This window comes from Euleptes europaea, chromosome 10 (genome assembly GCF_029931775.1).
Source record: "Euleptes europaea isolate rEulEur1 chromosome 10, rEulEur1.hap1, whole genome shotgun sequence".
Classification (NCBI taxonomy): Eukaryota; Metazoa; Chordata; class Lepidosauria; order Squamata; family Sphaerodactylidae; genus Euleptes; species Euleptes europaea.
The window spans coordinates 751428-763041 of NC_079321.1; the positions used below are offsets into that span (position 1 = coordinate 751428).

The following is an 11614-nucleotide window of genomic DNA, read 5'->3' on the forward strand; positions in this document are numbered from 1 at the left end:
AGCTGGACCTGATGGGCCTCCTGGGTCTGATCCAGCAGGGCTTTTCTTATGTTCTTATGCAAGACGGAGCTTTTCCACCAGGCCCGTAGTTGAGGGCAGCCGCAGGTATTATATCTGCTGGCCTCCCTACCCCCACCCCACACCCTTATGTTTTACCCTGGAGGGTGGCTGGGTTGTTGTCCCCCCCACCAACCTCTCATCCTCCGGCCGGACTATCTGGCTAGAAAGCACCCCTTCGATCTGACGGGGTGGGCTCGCCTGTCTGTTTTGGCCAATCCGATGTAAATTTTGGTGCCACACTGGGGTTTTACTTGATTTTTAATTGGGATTTTATTGTTTTAATTATAGGGTTATTGATGGACATTACTGGTTTATTATCAATGATGTATACTTTAAATGATGTCACACACACACACACACACACCGATCCTGGCTTTGGACAGAGAGGGCCATAAATTGCAAAAATAAAACATAATAATAATAAATAATAAAAGAAACTGAACAGGTGTTCATAAGAAGGATAAAGAGGACGAATATATGAATTCTTAAAATAAACCCAAAATGAAACAATGTATTTTTTTAAATTCATATCTCTACTTGATGCAGGTGAGAGAGACCACAGAAGTGTTCAGATATAGTTCTCTCTGTTTTATTTCCATCTGCCCCATTAGAAGTAGAAATGAGCAGGCATTTAACTACATCAGCCCAAGCCTAGACATGGTTAAGCAGGTTCCTTTAAAACCCACCCTTTCTACCTCACCCCCCTCCTTTCCTCCTGTTCTATGGAGCCTGTCGCTTGAAACCCTCACTGTGTAATTCACGCTAAGCCTTCGCCCCACCCCATCTCATAACCCCCCCATTACATATCAATATTCACCTGACAAGGGGGGGCTGGGCCCACCAAACCTCATATTGAAATAAATGTTATTTGCCTTGGATGCCACAAAATGCCCCCTCCCCCCTTTATGTCAGCACCCTGCAGAGTTTTGGTGCTAGGTTTTGGTGCTAGGTTTGGTGTAGAGGGGTGTTCATTTTGATTTTTGAACATGTGTTTGGTACTGTTCCATGGAATGATTTGTTTTGCAATGCGGATTTTAATTTTTTTTTTTTTGTTTGGTTTATATTTTGGGTATAAATTAAGAACAGGTGAAAAGTTCAATGTATTTGAATAGGCATACTTGCATGAGAAAGTAAAATTGATGCAAAGGCACCTAGGGTGTGTAGACGTGTGTTTTAACACATGGGCTGTTTTCTCTAGTTATTTAAAATGTGGCTTTAGTACCCTGTAATCATGCGGGGAAAGGGATTCAGAGGATCTGTGTGTTTTTTTCTCTGTAAAATGTATATTTTTCGACAGTGATAAAAATATACATTCCATTGAGATCTATGTGCTGCCAAAAATTAATGATTAATTTACCTCCTTTGTTGCTGTGGTAACTAATTATAATCCAATATACTTTTTGGGAAGGAATCAATGGGCTTGAAAATTCAAGCGATTTGAACGGACGCCTCTTCTGCAGCTGCACAATGCGGCAATTCAAAGCGGCTTCACGTTTAGTGTCTGCGGCAGGTCAGAGGAGAGGTGGATCTCTCTCTCTCTCTCTCTCTCTCTCACACACACACACACACACACACACACACACACACACACACACACACACACAGACACACACGACTCTCGGGGTCCTGTGCTTATGCAAAAGATTTAGTTTCACAACTCTAAGTGGTGGTCGGAACGGTTCGTTGTGTGCACTTTAATGACCGAATGCTTTTTTCCTGATTTTTTACAGTCGGTGGTCCTGTCTGCCCCCTGTATTAATTCTGTGCCGGGGCTGAATCCAGGTTCGCGATTGCAGTGGCTTTTGTCAGGATTTCAGGTCCGCTGAGAACTCTGCCCCTGAAATCTCACGCTGAGATTTGAGAGAATCGCCTATGCGGGGGCAAAACATGTACATGGAGTACATTTTGCGGTTCATTGTGCCAGGCGCACGGTACCCCGATCCAAAGTGTCCTGGTTGAGCTGAAATAGATGCTCTCCCATCCGGATGGGTTGCAGGGGGTGCTCCATCGCCGGGTTGCCCTGATGTTGTCGCACCGTACCTAAAGCACTGCGGTGTTTCATGTGAGAGCCGTGTGGGAAACGGAGCGACCCCCTTTTGCCCTAGAGGCGGGCGACCCAGGCCCCCGGGCCCGTGAGCTTTCTTTTCTTGCGAGGGGCCAGAGGCCCGAGGAGAGGCGGCGCTGCGCTCCTTCTCGTTTTGTCTCCTGCTGTGGCCCCCAGGCTGAAGACAAACGAAAGCCCCGTCGAACCGGGAAGAGCCGCCCCGCAGAGCTGGCCTTTGCAAAGACCTCTGTCCCCCCACGCCTTTCTGTCCCCCCCCCCGCCGCCCCGGGCCCTTTGCCCTTATGTCTCCGTAACTTAGCCATCTTTGGTGGCGGCATTTATTTCATTTATTGTTATTTATGGCCTTTATTCATAGCCAACTTTTCTCACGGACAAGTTGGATTACAGAATAGGAAAAGGTGCCGTCGGGCCCCGTAAGCCAGCGCAAAAGGAGGTGGTCGATCAATGAAGAGGGGGGCTTGGGGCTATTTCATTACATCGTCGTCCTCCCATGGAAATAAATGGGAAAGTGACCTCTGATCGGGACGGGGCTGCCGTTCAGGGACGCGCGGGGCGTGTTTATTGCCGAGGAGATCCGCGTGAATCTGGAGGGGGGTTTCTAATACTGAAGCCTGCAGTCCAGCCCGCGTACCCAGCTTCACGTATGTATCAGGACATACGGACTTCAAGGCGGTCAAGAGGATTCCAGCTGCCCCTGGATTGTGGGGGGCCGGGTGTGTGCTTGTAAGGGGGTGTTTCTGTGGGTGTCCCTGGGGAGGTCTTTCGTTGGGGGGGGTATTCACGGGGGAGCGGCGGTCCCGGCGCATGTGGGTTCCTGCCATTGTTGGGCTTTTCCTCCTTTCGCAGATCTTCACGGGCTGCGTGGGCGAGTGTGCTCTGCTCCCCGGCTCGCTGTCTAGCCGGCTCGTCGGGCCGGAGGATGAGAGGGGCTGGGTAGGGGAGGGGAGGGGGGGGACCACCCACCCAGCGCTCCCGGAGGGCGCCGCGAGGGTTCCTTGGAGCCCCCCTCTGAAGCGGGCTGGGGGGCGCGGGCAGAGGGTGCCGCCGTTGGGCAGCCTCCTCGGGAGGAGCGAGGGAGGGCCGAGCGCCGCCGCCCACGGAAGGCGGAGGGAGGGAGGGAGGGAGGGAGGGGGCGGGCCCCCCTTGCCGCCGCCCGCCCTCCCGCCCGCCCTCCCGCCCGTCTCCAGTGCGGCCGCCCCGAGCCCGCCGCCGGCTGCGCCCTGCTGCCGCCCCGCCGCTGGACCGGCCGCCCCTGGACGGCGCCCTTGCTTGGCGGAGAGGCCCGCCGCCGCCGCCGCCGCCGCCTCCCCCCATGGAGCCCCCCCGGCAGCCGGCCCGCCCCGCCCTGCTCCCCCTCCTCCTCCTCCTGGGTGAGTAGACCCTGCCCCGCAGCCCGTCGGAAGCCGGGGGGAGGGGGCGGGGGTCTGGCCTCCCCGTGGGGCGCCTGCGGCGGAACCTCGCGGGTCTCCCTCGGGCAGATCCTCGCAGGCCCGGGGTGGGGCGGGCAGGACAGCCGGGAAAGACCCCCCTCGGGGACCCTCTTTTCTCCGCCGGGGCCGGGGGCTGCCGGGGCGGCGGCGGCGCCTTTCCAGCCCCCCGGCCCGTCTCTCTCCCCCCCCCCCCAGGCGTCGTGCGGGGCCCGTCGGCGGAGCAGGAGGTGGAGAACCTGTCGGGCCTGTCGGCCAACCCGGAGAAGGTCATCTTCGCCGTGCGCGAGAACGAGACCACCTGCCTCATGGCCGAGTTCGCCGCCCGCTTCCTCGTCCCCTACGACGTGTGGGCCAGCAACTTCGTCGACGTAAGCCAAGCGGACGGGGCGCCGCGGGGGGCGGGCGGGCGGGCGGGCCGGGCACCCCACTGGGAAACGGACGAGCGGAGCCGCTGGCCGCACGATTGCCCCGCGGTGGACCGCCACGTCCAGCCCCGACGGCGGCGGCACCTTCAGACCCCTCGTGTTGCCCCCCCCCATTCTCCGCTAAGTGTTACTAAGGCAATGCATCGCCCACAACCCCCCCCCCCCACCGCCGGCCTTCCGCTGGGCACACTTGGCTTGACGGGACGGGACGGGAGGGGGTCTCGGCCGAGAAGGGAGACTGGGGCGGGCGGGCGGGCGGCGGGCGGGGAGGCGTGAGGGCTGCCTGGGGGCGCCTGGGGAGGAGGGGCGGCCCTCCTGCCCCCCCCCCCGCCCGGCCAGCGGGGCTTCCTTTCGGGGCCAGAGGGGCGTGGGGAGCTGGGCAGCCTCGGACGGAGGGGCCGGGCCCCTGGGCAGGACGCTCGCCCCCCCTCTCTGTGTGTCTCCCTCCGGCCTCCCTGCAGCTGGTGACGGAGCAGGCGTCGATCCCGCTGTCGCGGGGGGCGGCGGAGGAGGGTCGCTGCGGGCCCCGACAGGCCGAGCTGCAGATCGCCTGGGCCCGCCAAGCCTTCAGCCTGCGCCTCTCCTTCGCCAAGGTGAGCCCGGGGGTGGGGGGGTGACTGGGGGGGGGGCGGAGGCCAGGAGCCCACCTCCTCTCCCGGCCGGCCGGCGGGCGGGGGCGGCTGCAGCCCCCCCTCCGCCGCGCGCCGGACCCCTTCGGTCGGGGCGGGCGCCCCCTGCCTGCCTGCCTGCCTGCCCCCCTTCGTGCCCGGCCCGCTCCCCTGACGGGCCGTCCGGCCGCCTCTCGTGGCAGGAGGGGCGCAACACGAGCCGCGGCGCGGAGGGCTGGTGGAAGCTGAGCGGCGTCCAGTTCGACTACGACAGCGCCACGCCCGCCTACTTCAAGGACCCCGTCAACCGTGAGTGGGCACACCCACACCCACCCACACCCACCCACCCCCCTCGGCCGGCGGGGCCACATCCCAGCCCGCCGCCGCTCCGGCCCCGACGGCCGCCCCTGGCCGCTCCCCCCGCCCCGGCCGGAGGCCAGCGGCGCGGCGCGGCTGCCGCTCCCGCTCCAGGCCACCCTTCCCCTGCCGAGCCTGGGCGGCGGGGGGGGGGTGCCACGGGGGCTCCCCGCCATCTCTCGGAGCCCCCGCCCCGTCCAGGTCCCCCCCCCCACCTTGCGGGGCTCCGGCCCGCTTGAGGCGCTTTTGCTCCAGCAGGCCTTGGGAACACGCTCTGGAGGGCAACCAGGGCCAGACCCTTCCCCCCTTCTCCAGGGGGGCTGGGGGGGGGGAGAAAACCACCCTCCTGAAACAGAACCGTCTGAGCTTGCCCCGTGCTCCTATTTTTGAAAGGGAAAACAGGAACGACCCTTTTCCCCATGCCCTTCCATTTCCCTCCTTCTTTGGAGATGTTCACAATGCCCACTGGGGTGGCAGCACCAGGGACAGAGTCCGTTCTTCCTTCCTTCCTTCCTTCCTTCCTTCCTTCCTTCCTTCCTTCCTTCCTTCCTTCCTTCCTTCCTTCCTTCCTTCCTTCCTTCCTTTCATCCCCAGTTCCTTCCTTTTCTTTCCTTTCCCAGTTCTTTCTTTCTTTCTTTCTTTCTTTCTTTCTTTCTTTCTTTCTTTCTTTCTTTCTTTCTTTCTTTCTTTCTTTCTTGTCACACTGACTCACACAAAAATCACATCCCATTGTTTCTTAGGCCCTCGCCTCTCTTCGGTAAGGGGGTTCTAACAATGAATTGTTTAAACCTGCTTTTTAGTTATTTCTCTTCTAAGTAGACATTGGGGAGAACGTTGTTTCCCTGTGAAAGAAGCGCGGGGGCCGTTTTCCGGATGTGCCCCCAGTGTGTGCTTGTGTGGGTGGGGAAAACATCTTGTCTGTAGAAGGGCTTGAAAGGCATCCATTTCACCTGTATGGGTCGGTCAATAGGTTATGTTAAATTGTTTTTTTTTCTCTTTTAAATTTATTTATTTAACTAATAATGATCACATCAAAACATCATAAAATACATAGGGAAAAAGTGAATCATAGCAACCCCTATAAACTCCCATCTAGGCTGCAAAACCAACTCTCAAAAAGGGCAAAACAGGCAGCAAAAGGACCAGGTTCCCCCCATTAATACTGTCAAAAGGTTATGTTAAATTGTTGTGTGGTGGTGGAGTGAATTTTATGGACTGCTTTAATCATGATTGTCAGCTGTTCTGAGCCTGGCCTGGCTGGAAAGAGAGCAGGATATACATTGAATAAAATGAAGAAATGTTAAATAAACAGTAATTGTATCACTGTGCAGGAGACACATTCTTGTTTCTAAAAATGCTTGTCCCTCATTAGAAAGGCTGGGGGTGGGGTGGGTGGGGGTCAGTTCAGAGACGAGACACTTAATGGTCCGTAGCAGCACAGTTCGGTGCTTAGAAGCCATTTATTTCAGCCGCTTTCCAACCTGTCGGGGGTTTCGCACCTGGGCCGCATCCCTACTTACTACGGCTTCTGGGTGTGCTTTGGTCACATGAACAGCCCTGCAGAGTTCGGTGGTGCATTGGCTGACTTGTGATTCTGCACACGTACAGATATTTCGGAGCTTTGTGTTTCGCGCTGTAGGTCTTCATCCTGCAAGTCCACGTTTACTGCCGGCTATAATTTGTTGCCGTTCTCCCGATATGAAAGCTGCCGTGATCTATGTGCCTACAGCCTTGAGCTTGTGCATAGGAGTCCCAGGTTCAAATCCAGATGTGGTGATGATACTTAACATGAGCAAATCTCAGCCTGGCCCGCCCTGCATGGTGTCCTTGAGGCTCTGCTATGAAGCTCGCTGGGAGCTTCAACAGAGATAAATGTACAGTTCTGCATTTAGGTAGGAAAAATCAAATTCATAATTATAGGATGGGGGAGACTTGTCTTGCTCTCTTGAAGTATTTGAAGGGCTGTCACTTAGATGAGGGCAGGGAGCTGCGCCTGTTGGCAGCAGAGGAGAGGACTCCCAATAATGGGTTGAAATTGTGGGTTGAAAGGTACCGGCTGGATATTAGAAACATATTTTACAGTAAGAGTTGTTCAACAGTGGAATCAGCTACCCAGGGAGGTGGTGAGCTCCTCCTCACTGGCAGTCTTTAAGCAGAGGCTGGACAAGCACTTTTTCTCCCTCTCCCATAATACTAGAACACGAGGTCATCTATTGAAGCTGAAGGGTGACAGATTCAAAACAGATAAAAGGAAGGGCTTTTTTCACACAACGCATCGTTAAATTGTGGAACTCCCTGCCCCAGGATGTGGTGATGGTTGAGAAGATCGCTCTCTTTAAGTGTTTGAAGGGCTGTCACTTAGAGGAGGGGAGAGAGCTGTTCCTGTTGGCAGCAGAGGACAGGACTCGCAATAATGGGTTTAAATTGCAGGCAGAAAGGTACTGGCTGGATTTTAAGAAAACAATTCTTACAGTAAGAGTTGTTCGAGGTGCTGTGGAACACAGGCAGGATGGTACTGCTGCAGCCGTCTTGTTTGGGGGCTTCCTGGAGGCACCTGGTTGGCCACTGGGTGAACAGACTGCTGGACTTGATGGGCCTTGGTCTGATCCAGCAGGGCCTTTCTTATGTTCTTATGTACCTCACAAGGTGCCTGTTGTCAGGAGAGAAAAGCGAGGTATAAAAACCTCCTCCTCCTCCTCCTCCTCCTCCTCCTCCTCCTCCTCCTCCTCCTCCTTCTCCTTCTCCTTCTCCTTCTCCTTCTCCTTCTCCTTCTCCTTCTCCTTCTCCTTCTCCTTCTCCTTCTCCTTCTCCTTCTCCTTCTTCTTCTTCTTCTTCTTCTTCTTCTTCTTCTTCCTGCTGCTTCTGCTGCTGCTGCTGCTGCTGCTGCTGCGATTTGATGGCACTTTACACACATGCAGAACTATCACTGGCTACCAGAGCTGAACGGGGCCTCTGGTTTGTCAGATGCTGGGGAAGAGTCAGCAAGGGGGAGGGGCTTTTGCTAGCCAGCTTTTCTGTGACATCCACCTAGCCACTGGTGGAAACAGGCTGATGGATTAGCTGGACCACCGGTCTGCTCCAGCACGGTTGCTCTTATGTGCGTGTGATACAGCTATTTTCTCAAAACACCAGGAACTGTGGTAGCTCTCAGGCTTCTGGAGGGATTCCCATTCAGGGCCGTTTCTGTTCTCTTGGTAGCTGGCAAGCACACCGCCACCAGCCACCACCTTTCCGCCTTGGTCACCCCTGCTGGGAAGGCCTACGAATGCCAGGCTCAACAGACAATCACCCTGACTTCCAGCGACCACCAAAAACTGGTCGTCCTCCTGCTCTCCGAGGTCCGCCTCCAGCCCTTCGATATCAGCTCCGATTTTGAATACGGTGAAGGTAAGTGTGTGAGGGGCGCCAGCCGCCATTTGGGCACAATCTGGAAAGAGAAGGCGGCAGATGTCGAACAGGACAGGAAGAGACTTCAGTAGAAAGACGGGACAGAGAAGGAATGCGGTCCAGCTTTTAAAAAAAGTACCCTCAAGCTATCTCAAGTACAGTCTCAGACAGGGGGGCGGGGCTTTGGGTTGCCAGATCCAGGTTGGGGAACTCCTCTAGATTTGGGGGTGGAGCCTGGGGAGGACAGGGACCTCAGTGGGGTACTATGCTACAGAGTTCATCCTCCAAAGCATCAATTTTCTGCAGGGGAACTGATCTCTGTAATCTGGAGAGGAGCTGTAATTCTGGGGGATCCCCAGGTCTCACCTGGAGGATAGCATCCCTACTTCTGACAGAATCCTGAGTCCCTCTGGAGACCCTGTTTTCAGGACCCCTGTCATCAGGCCGGTCGATGGATGCCTTGGATATAGGGATAGGGGTTTGGGCAAGGGGAAAACAAAAAGCTGAAGCGTCAATCCACACACCTCAAGATATCGCTTCCATCTTTTACTACCCCGTCAGCCAGAGACCAAGGGACCGAGCCACCAGACCTTCCCAGGTATAAACAAGAAACCAACCCTGTAAGGTTGCATGCTCACAAGATGAGTCTCAAAGCAAGTTACTTCAGTAGCCAACTTGGCCCAAAGTCCTGCATTCAGATTGAAGTCTTTTAAAATCAAGAACATACCAGAATATACTTCAAGTGATTTATTAAAAGGATGATCAGGAATGTACAAACAAGAGCATTGTGATTTTTTGGAATTAATTTGCTTTCAGAACTATCTGCTTCCCAGACAGCAGTTTAGACAGGCCTGAAAAGGAAGTGGTCGATGACTTGTGCTATTAAATTGGAAGCAGTTGTGGAACTCCCTGCCCCAGGATTTGGTGATGGCTGCCAACTTGGCTTTATGAGGGGAGTGGACATGTTCATGGAGGAGAGGGTTATCCATGGCTACTAGTCAAAATGAATACTGGTCATGATGCATACCTATTCACTCCAGGATCAGAGGAGCAGGCCTATTATATGAGGTGCTGTGGAACACAGGCAGGATAAATGCTGCTGCAGTCGTCTTGTTTGTGAGCTTCCTAGAGGCACCTAGTTGGCCACCGTGTGAACAGATTCCTGGACTTGATGGGCCTTCTTGGTCTGATCCAGGAGGGTTTTTCTTAGGTTCTTTTGTTCTTATGAAGTTAGTATTTAGTTAGAAGCAGATGCAGAATATAATCCCGATTTAGATTTTTTTTTGGAAAAAGGACTCATGTAGGGATGGAATGGGGTTCCTTGAATATTAATGACTCAAATTGAAACTTGGCCAGTCTGTGCATTCCTAGGACAATCTATCAGTTATGTGGAGAAAGGTGGAGAACGGTGATGTAGTCTCATCAGTAGTGTTAAAACATTCCCTCTGGACTTGTAAGCAGTCGGGTTCTGTATCTTCTTCCAAGAAGGAATTTTTTTAGCAAACTGGGACACAAAAGTGAGGCCCGTCTGTTTGGCCATCTCAAGAGTCAACTAAGGATCTGCATTGTTCAGAAATTACTCAAGGCCTGAACCAAATAATCTTTATTCTTTAATGGATGTAATATGGTAAATATGATTGCTAAAATAATCTTCAGAAATTATGCGGTCTGCTTTCCACTGTTGCAGGAGGTAAAGGCAAAATGGGCTGGGCAATGAAGGAGTGAGAGACGCTAATCTGACACGGGGTCCTTTCCAACCAGAACAGTTAGCAGATAGCCTGTTTAGGACTATCCTGACGGGTGTTTCTGTGCACAGAGGGTGTTCCCATTTCCTATTCTGTCCCAATGACTTCAGGACTTCAGTGTGGTGTTGTGGTTAAGAGAGGTGGGTTGGAGCGGTGGAGTCTGATCTGGAGAACCGGGTTTGATTCCTCTCTCCTCCACATGAGCGGTGGAGGCTAATCTGGTGAACCCGGTTGGTTTCCCCACTCATACACATGAAGCCAGCTGGGTGACCTTGGGCTAGTCACACTCTCTCAGCCTCACCTACCTCATAGGGTGTCTGTTGTGGGGAGGGGAAGGGAAGGTGATTGTAAGCTGGTTTGATTCTTAAGTGGTTTGATGCTTAAGTGGTAGATAAAGTTGGCATACAAAAACCAGCTCTTCTTCTTAGCATTTACGAAGAGCCGTGCTAGATCAGTCCAGTGGCCCATCTAATGCACCGTCCTTTTTCACACAGTGGCCAACCAGTTGCTGTGGAGGACCAGAAAACAGGGCACAGAGGCCAAGGCCGTCCCCTGAAGTTGCCTCTTCCTACTGGCGTTCAGATGGGGCCTGTGCCCTTCAGTCGATATAGGAGCTGTAGTAAGGTGCCAGTCCAGTAGCCCTTTGGTCTCTTAGGTATTAATGGACTCAAATCTTGCTCTGCTATTCCAGACCAATGTGGCTTTGTGCTATTGTAGCTATAGATGGAGTTATCCTCTATGAATCTGCCTAAACCCCAAACTAACTTGGGGGGGGGGGAGCGGGGTTGCAGCAACATTATACCTTTCTTGTGGTGAAATTGTTTTTGAACAATCCTGAAAGCTTCTGTCCTGAATATCTCATTTTCAGGACTTCTAAGTTGATTGGGATAATGATGGAAGATCCATAATTCAATATTCTCAGAGTTTTCCTCCTAACCTTGTCACACACCTAGATTTGGGGTTTTTGGTAGCGGCTGGGATGTCATCGTTTGCTTCAAAGACTGTTGTTTGTCATAACTAAATCTCTTTCTCCTTCTCTCTCTCCCCTCTGTATTGCAGAACATAAATGTCCCGTGGACCAAAGGGAACAATTAGAAGAAACTCTCCCGCTTGTTCTGGGACTGATTTTGGGACTAATTATTGTGATAATTCTCGGGATCTACCATCTCCATCTCAAAATGACTGCTGGTAGTCAAGTTCACATCCCACGAGACAGATCCGAGTATAAGCACATGGGATAGCTGATAGAGGACCAGTCAGGGAGCTGAAGCAGAAGCACTTTTTCCCTATAGGTCAGGGGCCCACACGATGAAACGATCTGTTGTCAGATGACTCAGTGGAGAGGGGTGCTGGGGAAAGCAGCCATTTCTCAACCATTTAATATTCAGGGCAGAGGGTGTCATTTTCTTCCCTAGAGCACCACCCGTGCACACGGACCCTTTCCCTACATTTGCCAGACTCCCCCCCCCTCACTTTCTCCCTTCCCCAGGGGAGTGACTGGGATGAGGTTGTCTTAATTTAGATAGTTATAACCCTC

The 11614-nt window shown here is 53.7% G+C and overlaps 1 protein-coding gene across 1 annotated transcript; it reads left to right on the top strand.

Moving 5' to 3' along the window:
• Positions 1 to 1932: 1932 nt before the first annotated feature.
• LAMP5 (lysosomal associated membrane protein family member 5) lies at positions 1933 to 11318 on the top strand. Its single transcript, XM_056856789.1, has 9 exons — positions 1933 to 1991; positions 2282 to 2414; positions 2972 to 3053; positions 3313 to 3495; positions 3751 to 3923; positions 4442 to 4573; positions 4792 to 4897; positions 8144 to 8332; positions 11137 to 11318. Exons 1-9 carry the CDS (start codon positions 1933 to 1935, stop codon positions 11316 to 11318), a joined length of 1239 nt encoding a protein of 412 aa, XP_056712767.1.
• The last annotated feature ends 296 nt before the right edge of the window (positions 11319 to 11614 follow it).

Excerpts from the sequence above, each read along its gene's own strand:
- LAMP5 (XM_056856789.1), top strand. The coding sequence starts at position 1,933 with ATGCGGGGGCAAAACATGTACATGGAGTACATTTTGCGGTTCATTGTG. Across the intron at positions 3,054-3,312 it reads CGGGCCGGAGGATGAGAGGG|TGCGGCCGCCCCGAGCCCGC; the intron begins GCTGGGTAGGGG and ends GCCCGTCTCCAG. Across the intron at positions 3,496-3,750 it reads CCCCCTCCTCCTCCTCCTGG|GCGTCGTGCGGGGCCCGTCG; the intron begins GTGAGTAGACCC and ends CCCCCCCCCCAG.